A 16,892-nucleotide genomic window follows, 5' to 3' on the forward strand; every position below is an offset into this window, starting at 1 on the left:
GCCCAGGCAAAGTTGCTCTCAGACAGTGAGAACCCTTGATCTGACTTACCCATCTTGTAAAATGGCAAAGAGTAGTCTCTTTGGTAAGAGGTTTCTTTATACCATGGTTCGGCAGGCTTTGAACATCTTCGAAAATTGATATAATGAATGAGAGTTTGTTGGTCTAATTGAGGCTGATACTGACTTTTCTTCTTAGATGGAATTTCCAAGTCTATGAGAGGTCTAAATGAAAATAGAAACAGCTTGCTAAATACCCACCCAGTGGAAGAAAAGCATTTCATTTTCTCATCAGCTGAAATCCATTCCCTAAAAGTAGCCCAGAGGCTACGAAGATAGTATTGACAAGACTCTGTAACTCCAAGGTGAGCTCTAGCAAACTTGTCAGTAGATGGTTCAAGGATTCCAGACCCCTGTTCTTCCCTTTAGCATCCCTCCTCCTTTCTAATCACAGGTCATAGAAGGTGACCTGCATCAAAACTTCCTCTGGATCTGTTTAGGCATGGCTACTTTCCAGTGCCCTTTTGAAATGTAATTTTTGTATGCATATTTAGTTCCCTCAAGGAACTAGTGCTTTATTTTGACCAGACTAACCAGTATGGTGCATACTGGTGTTTGATGAGCCTGAAACTGGTTATAACCTTCCTGTACCTCCAGATGAGTATAATGTGAACTGTGGGCTTGTCATACATGGAATTTATTATGTTGAAGTATGTTCCCTTCATGCCCAGTTTGTTGAAAGCTTTAATCATGTTGCTCAACATCACTAATCATTCAGTTCAGTTCAGTTCAGTCGCTCAGTCGTGTCCGACTCTTTGCAACCCCATGAATTGCAGCATGCCAGGCCTCCCTGTCCATCACCAACTCCCAGGGTTTACTCAAACTCATGTCCATCGAGTCGGTGATGCCATCCGGCCATCTCATCCATCCTCTGTCGTCCCCTTCTCCTCCTGCCCCCAATCCCTCCCAGCATCAGGGTCCTTTCCAATGAGTCAACTCTTCGCATGAGGTGACCAAAGTATTGGAGCTTCAGCTTCAGCATCAGTCCTTCCAATGAACACCCAGGACTGATCTCCTTTAGGATAGACTGGTTGGATCTCCTTGCAGTCCAAGGGTCTCTCAAGAGTCTTCTCCAACACCACAGTTCAAAAGCATTAATTCTTTGGCGCTCAGTTCTCTTCACAGCCCAACTCTCACATCCATACATGACCACTGGAAAAACCATAGCCTTGACTAGATGGACCTTTGTTGGCAAAGTAATGTCTCTGCTTTTTAATATGCTATCTAGGTTGGTCATAACTTTCCTTCCAAGGAGTAAGCGTCTTTTAATTTCATGGCTAATCATTAGGGAAATGCAAATGAAAACCACAATAAGATATCACCTCATACCTGTCAAAAAGGCCATCATCAAAAGACTAAAAATGACAGATAGTAGCAAGGATGTGGAGGGAAAAAAAGTCCTCATGCACTGTTGATGGGAATGTGAATTGGTTGCATCTACTATGGAAAGCAGTATGGCGATTCCTCAAAAAAAATAAAAATAGAACTACCATATGATCCAGCAATTCCACGTCTGTGTGTTTTTCCAAAGGAAACAAAATCACTATCTCAAAAAAGATATCTGCTCTCCCATCTTCACTACAGCATTATTTACGATGGCCAAGACACTGAAATAATCTAAATGTACCATTGATGAGTGAATGGAAAAAAAATGTGTGAAATGTATATACTATGAAATACTATTCAGCCTAAAAAAGATGAATAGCCTGTCATTTGTGACAACAGAGATGAGCCTTGAGGACATTATGCTAAGAGGCAAAGAAAGACAAATACTGTATGATCTCACTTTTATATGGAATCTAAAAACCTGAACTCACAGAAACAGAAAACAACATAGTGATGTGATTGCCAGAGGTGAGGTTTGGGGCCTGGGGGAAATGGATGAAAATGGTCAAAAGATACAAACTTCCAGATATAAATAAGTTCTGGGAATATAATGTACTGCATGGTGACTATAGTCAACAATGCTATATTGTATATTTGAAAGTTGCTAAGAGAAGTAGATCTTAAAAGTTCTCACCACAAGAAAAAAATTGTAACTCTATGAGGTGATGGATATTTATAAACATTCTAGTAATCATTTTGCAATATGTACAGGCTTCCCTGGTGGCTCAGCTGTAAAGAGTCAGCCTGTCAATGCAGGAGATGTGGGTTCAATTCTTGGGTTGGGAAGATCCCCTGAAGAAGCAAATGGCCACCTACTCCAGTATTCTGGCCTGGAGAATCCCATGGACAGAGGAACCTGGCAGACTGCTGTCCATGGGGTCCCAAAAGTTTGGACATAACTTAGCAACTGAACAGGAACAATGATATATATAAAATCACTATGCTGCATACTTAAAACTAATAAAATGTTATGTATAAACTATATCTCAATAAGACTGGGAAAAAAGGGGGTTTCAAAATACCATCTCATTCTATTTTGTGTAGATCTGGAGGATTCTACATATTACCTATCTCTGGGTAATGACATTATGGATAATTAAAAAAAAATTTGATTATCAGTGTTTTCAAATGTTGTAATGAACATGTGTATTTTTGAATTGTAAAGTAGAGAAGGTGAGCTACTAGAGATGTGAAAAAGATTAAATGTTCGGTGAAATTTAAGAACATCCTAATCCAATAATTTTGAGTAGGATGTCGTCTTACTTGATGGTATAACCGTAATTAATCACACTGAAATGGGTGACTGATACTATTTAATCATAACGCATTACGTTTATATACTTCGGTAAAACTTGATTGTGATGTGCCTTCTTTAAAGAGAAGAGTTTGTTAGCAGAAATGGGATGCCTCCACCTGAAGTTCAGGAAAAGAGAGAGCAAGACTCTGACTGTGTCTTGATAGTGGAGCGATGCTGGATGCGCGTGAGATGTTCTATTGAGGACAGGTGTGGAGAAGCACCAAGAATTCCTTCCCACCTCGACTTGCTGTTGTTTTGTGCTTAAAAGTTTCTTGGTCCTGGAAAGTGGGTACCTTACATGGTGGGTGGGAGCACTCCTTTTCCTATGAAAGCTTGTTTCCTGCTGTCAAGCAAAACATTTGCTTTCTGATGAATGGGTCAGTCTCTTGTGAATTTGTGTTCTGCCTGTTACTGTCACCTGGCCACTTCTGTGCCACTGACAGCTATGGATGGCTCCCGAACCGGATCCTGGTGATTGCTCCTACACCCACCCCTGCTAGACTGGCAGGCTGTTCTGACTTTGCCCTGGATGTTTCTATGGAACCAGAATCATCTCCATTTTCAAGAATACTGATGGTGTTCTGGAGACAAGACTTTTACTCAAAAGGGGGACTCTAATTCTGAAAATATCACATTGGTGGGAGAATATATCTGAGGAAGGTAAGCCATAGGCATCTGTCATTTTAAATTATGAGTATAAAGACAAGAAGTTAGGCCTGGTCCTAATAATTGCATGATTTCCTGTCTTGTTTGTTAGTTTTGTTTTTGCTTGTCGTTTCCTTATTCTTAGCCAGAAGTTTAATAAAGTCGTTGGTTGACAAAACATTGACTGAGTTTTCCCCCTAAGACTAATCCTAGGCAGGCTCAAGTCTTGTCAGAGTCAAGGTTCCCTTTGCCTGAGCATCTTGTGGTTGGAGGAGGGGCAGATAATGGAGCCAAGGGAACAGTCAGAGTCCACAGGACACACGTGGAGAGTGCCCTGTGGAGCTGGCTTCTGGGAGAAGGTTTCAGTAGTTTCCTTCCTTGTTTATCCTCTGGCAGAGATCATTCTCCTAACAAGATTTTGATATAAGAATGTATTTGAGTTAGAACAAAGAACCTTGAACTGGGAATCAGAAAGTGTGGATCAATTCACAACTCAGCTTTTACACCAACCAGCTACATGTCAGGCAAAACATGTCATGTCTCTGGCTACATCTTATTTATCAAGTTGAATCAGAGTTTTAAAAAGCTAAAGCTACTTCCAGTTTGGTCATCTATTAAGTTGAGTCTGTGTGCTACTTTGTCGTTGCTATGGCTTCCTTTTCTTTGCTTGAAGAATAATCAGGAGTTGACTATATCAAAGGCAATTAAGAAAAGAAAAGAAGTTTCTAAAATATATTATGATGATGAACTCAAAATAATAGCAATTGTATTTTAAGTGCTTACTATGTTCTGGGATTTTACATCAATTATTTTATTTAACAGGTAAGCCAATTGATATTCAGAATGGATGAAAACTGCCTAAAATCAAACATTTCATAAGTTACTCAAATTGATGTTTCTAACTGGATCATGGAAAAAGCAAGAGAGCTCCAGAAAAACATCTATTTCTGCTTTATTGACTATGCGAAAGCCTTTGACTGTGTCGATCACAATAAACGGTGGAAAATTCTGAAAGAGATGGGAATATCAGACCACCTGACCTGCCTCTTGAGAAATCTGTATGCAGGTCAGGAAGCAACAGTTAGAACTGGACATGGAACAACAGACTGGTTCCAAATAGGAAAAGGAGTACATCAAGGCTGTATATTGTCACCCTGCTTGTTTAACTTACATGTAGAGTACATCATGAGAAACGCTGGGCTGGATGAAGCACAAGCTGGAATCAAGATTGCCAGGAGAAATATCAATAACCTCACACATGCAGATGACACCACCCTTATGGCAGAAAGTGAAGAAGAACTAAAGGGCCTCTTGATGAAAGTCAAAGAGGAGAGTGAAAAAGTTGACTTAAAGCTCAACATTCACAAAACTAAGATCATGCCATCCAGTCCCATCACTTCATGGCAAATAGATGGGGAAACAGTAGAAACAGTGGCTGACTTTATTTTTCTGGACTCCAAAATCACTGCAGATAGTGACTGCAGCCATGAAATTAAAAGGCGCTTACTCCTTGGAAGGAAAGTTATGACCAAACTGGACAGCATATTAAAAAGCAGAGACATTACTTTGTCAACAAAGGTCAGTCTAGTCAAGGCTATGGTTTTTCCAGTAGTCATGTATGGATGTGAGAGTTGGACTATAAAGAATGCTGAGTGCCAAAGAACTGATGCTTTTGAACTGTGGTGTTGGAGAAGACTCTTGAGAGTCCCTTGGACTTCAAGGAGATCCAACCAGTCCATCCTAAAGGAGATCAGTCCTGAGTGTTCATTGGAAGGACTGATGTTGAAGGTCAAACTCCAATATTTTGGTCACCTGATGTGAAGAGCTGACTCATTTGAAAAGACCCTGATGTTGGGAAAGATTGAAGGCAGGAGGGAAGAGAAGGGAACGACAGAGGATGAGATGGTTAGATGGCATCACCGACTCAATGGATATGAGTTTGGGTAAACTCTGGGAGTTGGTGATGGACAGGGAGGCCTGATGTGCTGTGGTTCATGGGGTCGCAAAGAGTCGGACACGACTGAACGACTGAACTGAACTGAACTGAAAAGCCTCCCAAAACTAGAAAATAGCACTGAAGTGCCTGCTTTTTTCCCTTTCTGTTAAAATCACTGCAGAAAGGCAGAAACTGGTTAGGCCAAATTTGTGATTTTATTGAGAAGGAAAATGAGTGTCAGGAAGATTAAGTTATTTGAGTTAAAACGTTAAACTAATGATATTTCTTACATTCCTTTGATGATTTAAATAATTTTATATTTATTGTTAAGTATAAAAGTAGTATATGTTCATCATAGAAAATCTGGAAAATAGAGAAAAAGATAAAAAATGAAACACAAATATCAATAATCTCACTATTCATGAAAAGCCAGTGTCAACAGTTTGCTGTATTTCCTTCCAAATTTTTGTATCCATTAAACAATAATTATTATTTTTATTATTATCATTGCAAATTGTGATTCCCAGCTTTTCATTTATTAGTCTAACTTTAGTGAAATTTTTGTATATTACGATTTAGGAAAGTGTCTTACCTGGGAGATCTCTTCACACTATCATCATAATGGAGTCTTGCCAGCTGCCCACTGTAATAACCACGGAGATCTTTGCCTTGATGAACAATGAATATACTAGTGGGGACAGGAAGGAGAATGAGAGAAAAGGAATTAATATGACTAGCTCTTTACAGAGGAAAACCAGCTGTGGTATAGTACAAAATATATTCAGTCTCTATCCTCAGTTCCTGGCACAAAGGTCCTAAAACCCTTGGAATCTCTTGATAGGGGTGTCTTTTGTTATCCATTTTTCAAGATTCATAAAGAAATATTTGACTTGTCAGGTATTAGTTTCAAAATATCAAGAAAAAAATAAGGGAATATATAAAGCCAGTGGGGCAAATGTTGATATTTACTGAAAGATGGAAATGGATAAATGGAGATTCTTTATACTATTTTTTTCTACTTTTGATATTTTTATGAATTTTCATAGTGTTTAAAAAGAAACTCTAATAATTAAATATATAGGGGCTAAAAATGAAGAAGCACTATAAAGGTCAAAGCACAAGTTACTTGCAAGCCTGGAGGAGGGGTTCCAGCCTTGCCTGGGTGGGTTGGGCTGTGAGGATGTTTGGAAACACAAGCATAAGTGAGTAAGGTCGAGAGTAGGGGGAAGTCTTCTGGGGCGTGAGATGAGCTGGGTGTGTATAGCTGAAACACAGCAGTGTCGGGAGGAGCCGAGGGCTCATGGTGCCCAGATCTTACATTTTGAAATACATCTTCTTTATAATTAATTACTTTTCTTTTAGATGATCGTTATAGCTTAATGTTGTTGTTGTTTAGTCACTAAGTTGTATCCAACTCTTTTTTGACCCCATGGACTGTAGCCCACCAGGCTCCTCTGTCCATGGGATTTCCCAGGCAAGAATACTGGAGTGGGTTCCCATTTTCTCCTCCAGAGAATCTTCCCAACCCAGGGATCAAATCCATGTCTCCTGCATTGGCAAGTGGATTCTTCACCATTGAGCCACCAGAGAAGCCCTACAGCATTATACTGGCATCTTAAAATTATATGTAGTTGTATTATGTTATTTACAGATTTTATTTCAGGAGAGTAGCAGGGACATTACAAAATATTTATTATAAACCAATGGAGTGTGTCATCTGAAAAACGGAACCATTGATACAGGTAATAGGGAATCGTTGTACGATTTTAAAGAAAATCCATGATGAATGCAATTTTTGTTGAAGAGAGATTCTGCTGGTGGCAATGTGGAAAACAAATCTGAAGACAATCTGACTAGAAGTACAAGGACTGATCAGGACGTAATCATAGCAATGTATGTGGGATGTAGGGAAGCTTTGAACTCTGTGGTGGAAAGTTCACATGGGGAGGAGAGGCCTAAGATGACTGCTAGGAGAGAGGGTTGAGGATGAAAAAGAAGGTGCACACCAAGGCTTCAGCACAAGACAAGGCTTCAGATGTTGGGAAATAGGCTGCCATTCACCAGGAGACAGAGCGCAGGAAAGTGACCCTTCTTGAGATGATGATTGTAGAGTTTGTGGTATGTGGGGTCTTTGGGGACCTTCCATAGGTTCTTACTCAGTAGGTGCCATAAGAATTTAAGAAGAGTTAGTAAAAGGTACTACATAGTTTTGCATGGAGTAGCTCATCAAGTACGTGCTGAATGATGAATGGAAACTTAAGCTATGCCTACAGTTTGACCAGAATTTATTAACTATGCATAATGTATCCTACAGTGAACAAAACCATCCCAAAGAAAAAGAAAAGCAAGAAGGCAAAGTGGTTATCTGAGGAGGCTTTACAAATACCTGAAGAAAGAAGAGATGCAAAAAGCAAGGAAAAAAAGGAAAGGTATATCCAACTAAACACACCTTTCCAAAGAACAGCACAGAGAGACAAGAAGGCCTTCTTCAATGAACAGTGCATAAAACTAGAAGAAAACAGTAAAAGGGGAAAGACTAGAGATCTCTTCAGGAAAATTGGAGATATCAAGGGAACATTTCACCCAGAAATGGTAGAGACCTAGTAGATGCTGAAGAGATCAAGAAGAGATGGAAAGAATACATGGAAGAACTGTACAAAAAAAAGATCCTAATGAACCACATTACTACAATGGTGTGGTCAGTCACCCATAGCCAGACTTTCTGGAGAGCAAAGTCAAGTGGGCCTCAGGTACTAGTGTTAATAAATCTAGTGGATGCGATGGAATTCCAAAAGAACTATTCAAAACCTTAAAGGATGATGCCATCAAGGTGTTGCCTTCAATATGTCAACGAATCTGGAAGACCCAGTAGTGGCCACAGGATTGGAAAAGGTCAATCCTAAACCCAGTTCCCAAGAAGGGTGGTACTAAAAAATGTGCTAACCATCACACAATTGCACTCATCTCCCATGCTAGTAAGGTTGTGCTTAAAATCTTGCATTCTAGGCTTCAGCATTATGTGAACCAAAAACTTCCAGATGTCCAAGCTGGGCTCAGAAAAGAAAGAGGAACCAGAGATCAAATTGTCAACATTTACTGAATCATAGAGAAAGCTAGGGAATTCCAGAAAAACATCTATCTCTGTTTCATCAACTATGCCAAAACCTTTGACTGTGTGGATCATTATAAAGTGTGGCAAGCTCTTGAGGTGATGGAAATACAAGACCATCTTACCTGTCTCCTGAGAAACCTGTATGGGGGCCAAGAAGTAACAGTTAGAACCCTGTATGGAACAAATGATTAGTTCAATATTGAGAAAGGAGTATGATAGGGCTGTCTGCTGTCACCCTGTTTGTTTAAACTATATGCTGAGCACATCATGAAAAATGCTGGCCTGGATGAGTTACAAGCTGGAGTTAAGATAGGCGGGAGGAACATCAACAACCTCAGATATGTGGATGATACCACTCCAACGGCAGAAGGCAAATAGACACAAAAGAGCCTCTTGATGACGGTGAAGGAGGAGAGTGAAAGAGCTGGCTTAAAACTAAATATTAAAAAAACTAAAACCATGGCATCCGGCCCCATTACTTCATGGCAAATACAGGTGAAAGTAGTGACAGATACCCTCTTCTTGGGCTATAAAATCACTGTGGATGGTGACTGCAGCCATGAAATCAGAAGACGAATGATTCTTGGCAGGAAAGCCATGACAAACCTAGACAGTATGTTGAAAAGCAGAGACATAACTCTGCTAACAAAGGTCCATATAATCAAGGTATGGTCTTCTCAGTGGTCACGGATGGTTTTAAAAGCAGGATGGTAAAGAAGGCAGAGCACCAAAGAATTGATGCCTTAGAACTGTAGTGCTGGAGAAGACTCTGGAGAGTCCCTTGGATAGCAAGGAGATCGAACCAGTCAGTCTTAAGGGAAATCAACCCTGAATGCTCATTGGAAAGACTGATGCTGAAGCTGGAGCTCCAGTATTTTGGTCATCTGATGCAAACAACTGACACATTGGAAAAGTCCCTGATGCTGGGAAAGATTGAGGGCAGAAGAAGAAGAAGGTGTCAGAGGATGAGATGGCTGGATGGCATCACCGTGCAGTGGACATGAACTTGGACAAACTTTGGGAGATGGTGAGGGCAGAGAGGCCTGGCGTGCTACAGTCCATGGGGTTGCAAAGAGTCGGACACGACTAGATGACTGAATAATGAGAACAATGTGCCCTGCACACTACTAGGCTCTGCAGATACAAAGCTGACTCAAAAGCAATCCTTGTCTTCATCGTGCTCTTTATGTGCTGAAATCATGATCTGAATAAAGGGTCAGTGGGGCAGAAAAGAGGGAGGGCTGTCTAGGGTTTGAGCAAGGCAGTAGGAGAGGGAAGAGATTCCAGGTGAGGGAAAGATAGAACCCAACTCTCGGACAGAGTTGTGATCAGAGTGGAGTGTGTGAGGGCCAGTGGGGACTTTGCTGTCTAGCGGGTGCAAAAGGCAAGTGCTGTCAGCAGGGCAGGTCTGCCTGTCTGTGCAAACAGGACCTCAGGGAGCTCTGATTTTCAGAAAAACCACAGTCTGTCTGGGCCTGCCCAGTGGCTAGGATAATATGACTGAGCCCTAAACGGTAAATAACAGCAGGGGATTTGGTCATAAGAGGAAAGAAGAACTGGCACAATGATAGGGAACAATGACATTCTTGAGGGCACGGGAATGGGAGACATAGCTTTCTTAGGTACCTGTCCAGTTTCCAAGCCCCACCTTGGGAAGATCACCTCACTGGAGGCTCTGTGAAGCATCCAGCTGGAGTTCAGAACAACACTGATTTCTCACGGTTGCTACACCATTTGCACTAGGCTGTGTTTTGACTCTGGGTTCCTCCTGGGCATGAGTCTGGGTGAGCAGCCTAAGCACTGCTCCTAGAAATGGTCTGTACAAGCCATCTGAGACTGGAGAAGCCCCTCACCAGCACCAGGTAACGTGCCCACCCCAAGTCCCTCGGGAGTCTCCCTGGGTAGCTTTTTAATTTTTATTTTTTTAATTTGTTTTATTTTGGTTGCAACACGCAGCATATGGGATCTCAGTACCCTGACCAGGGATCCCACCTGCAGCCCCTGCAGTGGAAGCGGATAGTCTTAACCACCAGACCCCCAGGGAAGTCCCTCTCCAGGTAGCTTTTGAAATGGAGAGAGTAGGAAAGTGTGTAAGCAGGTGGGTGTTGGAGGCAAGGGTGGGGTTGTGGTCATTTGAGGAATGAAGGCGTGGTATACTCTAGATGAAGGGGGTAACATGTCAGTGGTTTGGAAGAGAATTTTTATCTCCTAAGAGATAACGCCTGGCCTGGCCTGGCAGTTAGTGCCCCCAGAGGCTGCACAGTACCCGGCCTCTCCCAAGGAGGGGCTGGGTGTGAGGAAAACATCGATTAATGAGTAGGAAAGTAGGGCTGGCCTCCAGACCTGGTCTGGGAGCCCTGCCCTGGACTCTGCTCAGACCCACTTTATTGACTTGGCTTGTAAGATTCTTGAGTCAGCTGTAGAAAGGCCTTTTCTCCTCCCTGGGTGGGAGTAGGAGTCCAGGGACAGTATTTACCAGTGCCTGACAGCGTGGCTCTTTGAGGTAACACATTCAGTCTAGACAAGAGCAAACCCGTTCCCTGGGAGGGTGAATGTAACCAGAGCAGGATCTGGGCTTCCCCGCAGGCAAAATTCAACACCCAAAGGGGAGGATCCCTCTGGGGCCTGAGGTAGCCCGGGTCACTGTGATGGTGCAGCCCTATGTCTGTGCTGGGCCTCATCATTACAAAGCTTCGCAGAGATGATCTCATCTAACTCTCACAGTCCTGTTGCTAGGTAAACACTGTTAACACCCTGTTACAGAAAAGGAGACCAAGGCTCACAGAGGTTAAGTGGGCTTCCTAAATAACACCCAGCTGATAAATGCCAGAGGTATGAGTCAAACCCAGTTCTCTGAACTCCATGTCGCATCCAGAGTCATCTCTGTTTGTGCAATGACTTCTTGAGAAGAGTTCAGCGTTACTTGTGTGTGAACTCTGTGATTCACTGTGGGCAGACAGGAAGTGGATGTCCTGTACCAAAGCAATAGGAAGAGAAGTAGACCCCACAGTGAAACTGGAGGCTGCTTTCGGTTCAGGAAAACAAGTGCTTACTGCAGGCTCTGAAGTGTGCTAGATGCCAGGGCTACAGTGATGAGAAACACTGTCTTTCCACCTGAGAGTTCATAATCAGGTAAGGAAAACCCTCCTCAGACCCAGTCATGTAGAGTGGGGTAAGTGCTGCACCAGTCAGGAAACAAAGGCTCAGGGGGAATAAGTCTCTTACTAAGGACAGGAGCTGATAAGTACAGAAGGTGGGAGACCACCATTCCCACATCCTCATGCTTTCACTCCCCAGACTCTACTGGCTTCACAAATCTCAAGGAAGAGGGAGCCTCAGTTTTCTCATCAATAAAATGGGGGGGGGGGGAGGGCTTCCCTGGTGGCTTAGTCGTAAAGAATCTATCTGCCAATGCAGGAAGCACAGGTGTGGTCCCTGATCTGGAAAGATCCCACATGCTGCAGAGCAACTAAGCGAGCTACAACTAGTGAGCCTGTGCTCTAGAGCCCAGGAACCACAGCTACTGAGCCCGCGTGCCCTAGAGCCCATGCTCTGCAACAAAACAAGCCATGGTAATAAGTCTGGGCACTGCAATGAGCAAAGAGAAGAGCCTGCATAGCAACAAAACCCCAGCACAGCCAATAATAAATAAATAGATAAACGAAATTTTTAATTATAAAAATAAAAAGTGGGGGTGATGCTATCTCCATTAATGACTACATGAGAATCAACAAGATAAGTGTGAACGTCCTTGGTGACTGAAGTATCTCATAGGTGTTGCCATCTATCATTTGAGGCAGGATGATCTGACCTTCATAGCTGCCCCTTGATGCCTCAGAGATTGCGTCAGTCAATGTTTTTAAAGTTCCTTTAAGTCCAACACAAATTCTTTGTCTTTTGCACACCACAGTGAGTTTAATCCAGCCTAAGTAATCTTTCCAGGAGCATCCTAGGCCCCACAAGTCAACACAGTACTCAGTCCTGCCCCTGAGTGACAAGGCTAATATAATTTGTATCTAATGTAATTCTCTTACGAGAATTTTGTGTGGTCACTAGTACTTGTAAATCACTTAATATTTAACTTTATGAGGTGCCCCTACTGGTTTGTAATTCAGTTTTCCCTACTATAGCCCAAGGGTTAGGCATTTAAGGATGAATTAATTGGGTAAATGCTTACAGAGAGGAGCAGCAGAGGGCAGACCTTCTGTCAATACTGTCAATCACCGGGAAGCCAAACCTCAAACACATGCCGGAATGGGTTTTTCTCATTGATTCATTCATTTTTCAGTTTTCCAACAAAGGTGCGCAGAGGTCCTAAAAAGTGTGGCAGTCTGCTAGGCAGAGTGGCCTATGAAACAAGCCCCGCCCTGGGGCTGACCCAGAGATGTCGAGGGCAGTGACCTAGAGTACAGATGTTGGCTTCAGACCAGCAGGTTCAAATGCTACTTCTGCTAGTTCACTACTGTGGAATCTGAGGACAGTCACTTAACCACTCCTTGACTCAATTTCCTCCCAGTCACTGTGAAGATTAAATGAGTTAATATATACTTAGAACAGTGCCTGCGACATATTAAGGACTGTTAAAGGGTTAACTATTATTCCAGTGGGTGATCTAGATAGGAAATAAAGAAACAGAAAATAATTGAAAGTTATGATTGGAGTCACACAGGAAATCAAAAAAGGTGTGAGAGAGAGAACTGACAGAGGTGATGAGGTAGGTGGAAGGAGGGCACTTCGCCCAGCCAGGATGGCACCATCTTCTGCTCACTGAGCAGCTGATAACAGTGGAGACATGCTGAGTGAAAGGGGGCTGGTTGAACCAAGTGAAAAGAATAGCAGAGAGTCGAGAAGGCGATGATGTAGGGGAAAGGAACATGTCCCCAAACCCTGAGACATGAAAGAGTGCGGGCCTACTGAAGGAACAGAAGAAAGATCACAGGGCTGGAGCTAAGAGGAGGTTGGAGAGATCAGCAGGGTCTGTTTGTGTAGGGCTCTGCAGGCCCTGGCAAGTGTTGAGGCTTCATGCAAAATGCAATAATTGCAGGGTTTGGTTTTTTATTTTTTGACTGTGCTAGGTCTTTGTTGCGACACTTAGGATCCCTAGTTGTGGAGTTCCGACTTAGTTGTCCCGCAGCATGTGGGATCCTAGTTCTCTGACCAGGGATAAAATCTGTGTCCGTTGCATTGGAAGGTGGGTTCTCAACCACTGGATGACAAGAAAGGTCTCAGATTGCACAGTTTTATGCAATGGAAGGCTCTGATCCTGTTTATGTTTTGTGGGGTTCTCTCTGGAGAATTGATTGGAGGAGGACCAGAGTGGCCATTGTTGTAGGTGAACAGGGGAGAGGCAATGGTGGTCTGGACCAGGTTGTGGCAGTGGAAATGAAGAAAAACACTCCAATGGAGATACATCCTAGAGGCAGAATTGAGGAACCTGCCGATGGACTGGTCCACTATGTTGCAAGGCAGGAGAGACAGAAAATGGACAAAGACCTGCCCCACGGGGAGCACTCAGCTGGCGAGTGGGGGCCCCAGTCTGGTGCAGGCACAGTGTGCCTCTGATGGATGAGCCCGAGAGAGCTGAATGCAGCCCAGCCTGAGGACATCCGTGGCCTGGCACCTTCTGCTCTGTGTTCCACCCCAACCCTCCAGCTCCCCATGGGCTGCCTTAGGTCAGGTCCAGTGATTCTGACTTGGTTCCATTTAACTCCAGGCGGCAGCAGCCAGTGGAGGATTGTCTCCATTTTCCCCAGGAGATGAGACCACAATTAAACAGGCCCAACAGTGGTGGGCAAAAATCTCAAGTACACACTCGGAAAGCCAAAGGCATGTGGGGAGGCAGAAATCAAGTAATTCTGGAACCCACCCCTTTCTCTCCACCCTGCTTCCTCTGCATGTGTGTTTCAGGGAGGGAAGGGTAGGCACTATACTTTCTCTAAAATAGGACTTTTTTTTAAGAGAAAGAACATCTTTTTAAGAACAAAGCATGCTTCCCTTTCTCCTTCAGTGATATCTGGAAGCAAAAGGACATATCTTTGATGACTAAACATTGTGGAAAATAACTAAGTACTAAAATTTGGAGTTGCCAGTTGCTTGGATGCTGCCATAAATGTAGGATTTTTTTTTTTTTTAAAAACAACTTCTTGTAAACCCAAAGAAACTTCAGTAGAACCTCTGGCAGCAGTTGTCTCTAAATCAGCGAGCAAGCAGCAGAGCGAATAATTCTAGTCTCCCAGGAGCCTGTCTTCCGTACTGCAGCTCCAGAGGTGTCTTCATTTGGAAGACCATTACCTGGGTGGGATTGCTGGGCGGCGGTCAATAAATTCTCGTAGCCGGATGGCAGTCATGATGGATAAGATTCTGAAAAAAAAATTAAAATGAAGTTTCTTATTGCAAGTTTATACACATTTCCCAGGCATGACTACCTAGTACTACAAAGTCTGTCTTGAAAGTAGAAGGACCATTCATAGCTTCTGCTAGACTATTTAGGGAAGAAAATAGACTCTTTTTAAAAAAAATTTATTTATTTATCTATTTATTTATTTCTGGCTCTCTGCAGTTGTGGTGAGCAGGGGCTACTCTTCATTGTGCTGCGCGGGCTTCTCATTGTGGTGGCTTCTCTTGGTGCTGAGTATGGGCTTGTGGATGCTTGAGCTTCATTAGTTGCATCACGTGGGCTCAATAGTTGTGACTTCTAGACTCTAGAGCACAGGCTCAGTAGTTGTGGCACTTGGGCTTAGTTGCCCTGCAGCACGTGGGATCTTTCTGGATCATGGATGTGTCTTCCACATTGGCAGGCAGATTCTTTACCACTGAGCCACCTGGGAAGCCCCAGGAAATAAACTCTAAAAGAAGCAAAAAGAAATGGAAAGCATAAGCCAATATACAGAGGCATGCTTTTCTTTAAGAGTAAAAAGTACTGTGTGAGTTGGGGACGTAGCCTCCTTTCTCACTCTTCTTGAGGTATCTTCCTACTGCACTCACTTGTAGGCTAAGCACTGCATCTTCCACATGCCCTCATGACTAGAGTTCTGGAAATGAGTTAGGATCCTCGAATCAGAGTTAATTGAGTGAGATTTGGAAGATGAAAATGAGACAGGGGCTAATTTCTGCTTCTTTGCCTTTTTCTACTGGCGAAACTGGTTAAGACAATGTGATGTTTCTTTCTGCAGCAGAAATGCCAGTGTCCAGTCTCCAGCTTTGAGGGTATAAGAGGCAATCGTGTTGAAGCAATGCTGAATGCTGCGTTTAGTGTTCAAACACCAGCTTCTTGAGGGCAGAGAGGCAGCTGGAGTGGCAGTGCTGTTAGCTTTGGGACCAGGTTCTTGAACTCAGTTGTCTGGAAGCAACTTCCTCATCAGGGCACAGGTAGCTGCTTTTATGATGGGTCAGTTTTGTGAAGATGTTCTAGAAGCTTCCTGGAGGTCCTCCCCAGAGCATACTCTTCCAACACTTCCAATGATTTTGTAACCACCTCATTATCTACATTGAACTCTTTCTGTTTTTTTTGCTGGCTCCAGTTTAAACATATAATATATAATGTTTCTAGTCTAAAATTTCATTTTGCATCTGCTCATGTACTGGAGAGGACTTGCCATAGAAAACCACTGCATCTAAGTATTCACTTGAGAAAGAGTCTACAATGGGGAGGACACTAAGTGCCTCGGGAGATAGAGGTGGGAGAAAGCCTTACTTTTTTACAGTTTACCCTTGGTGTACCTTGTGAATTTTGTACAAGGTGTATATATTATGTATATACAAAGACAGCTGGGCCTCCAATTTGCATCAACATGGGGTAGCAGAAGAACAATGTACTGAGACCCATATGGCTTGTGGTCCGTCTTTGCCTCGCCAGAGTGGAAATGTGTGTGAACAGTTATGTCCTCCCTGAAAGTCATATATTGAAACCCTAACCCCAGTGTGATGGTATTTGGAGGGGGAGCCTTTGATTTTCTCATGGGCATGGAGCCCTCGTGTATGGAACTAGTGCTCTTATGAAGGAGACCTCAGAGTGTCCCCTGGCTTTCTTTCTGCCATATGAGAATACAAGAAGTCTGCACCCTACAACCTGGAAGAGGGTCTCATCCAAACCCTATCATGCTGGCACCCTGATCTTTGACTTCGGCCTCCAGAAATGTGAGAAAGAAACTTCTGTTGTTTACAACCCACTCTGAAGCTTGTTACAGCAGTTTAACAGACTCAGGCACCAGCTAAGTACGTTGATGATTATGATATCTTTCTGGAGAGTTACGTGAGACAATGATGCATGTGTGTTTTCTAACCTAAAAATCAGGTTGGAGAAAGGAGACTATATGAGTTTCTATTTATGAACATGTATTATGTGTACAGTAAAATGTATTAAGGAGCTTTCCTGGTGGCTCCGTGGTAAAGAATCTGCCCACCAATGCAGAGGATACGGGTTTTGGTAAAGAATCTGCCCACCAATGCAGAGGATACGG

The 16,892-nt window shown here is 43.0% G+C and overlaps 1 protein-coding gene across 1 annotated transcript in view; it reads right to left on the reverse strand.

Moving 5' to 3' along the window:
• Nucleotides 1-16,892, reverse strand: part of SPMIP3 (sperm microtubule inner protein 3) — a 38,536-nt gene that overhangs the window by 10,461 nt on the left and 11,183 nt on the right. Inside the window, exons 2-4 of the mRNA XM_061160221.1 lie at nt 14,725-14,793; nt 5,914-6,009; nt 50-222 (exon numbers count right to left, since the gene is read on the reverse strand). Of these exons, the coding sequence (XP_061016204.1) occupies nt 50-222; nt 5,914-6,009; nt 14,725-14,780 (325 nt within the window). The 5' untranslated portion in view covers nt 14,781-14,793. The remainder of the gene's footprint in view (nt 1-49; nt 223-5,913; nt 6,010-14,724; nt 14,794-16,892) is intronic.

This window comes from Dama dama, chromosome 14 (genome assembly GCF_033118175.1).
Source record: "Dama dama isolate Ldn47 chromosome 14, ASM3311817v1, whole genome shotgun sequence".
In the NCBI taxonomy this organism is placed as follows: Eukaryota; Metazoa; Chordata; class Mammalia; order Artiodactyla; family Cervidae; genus Dama; species Dama dama.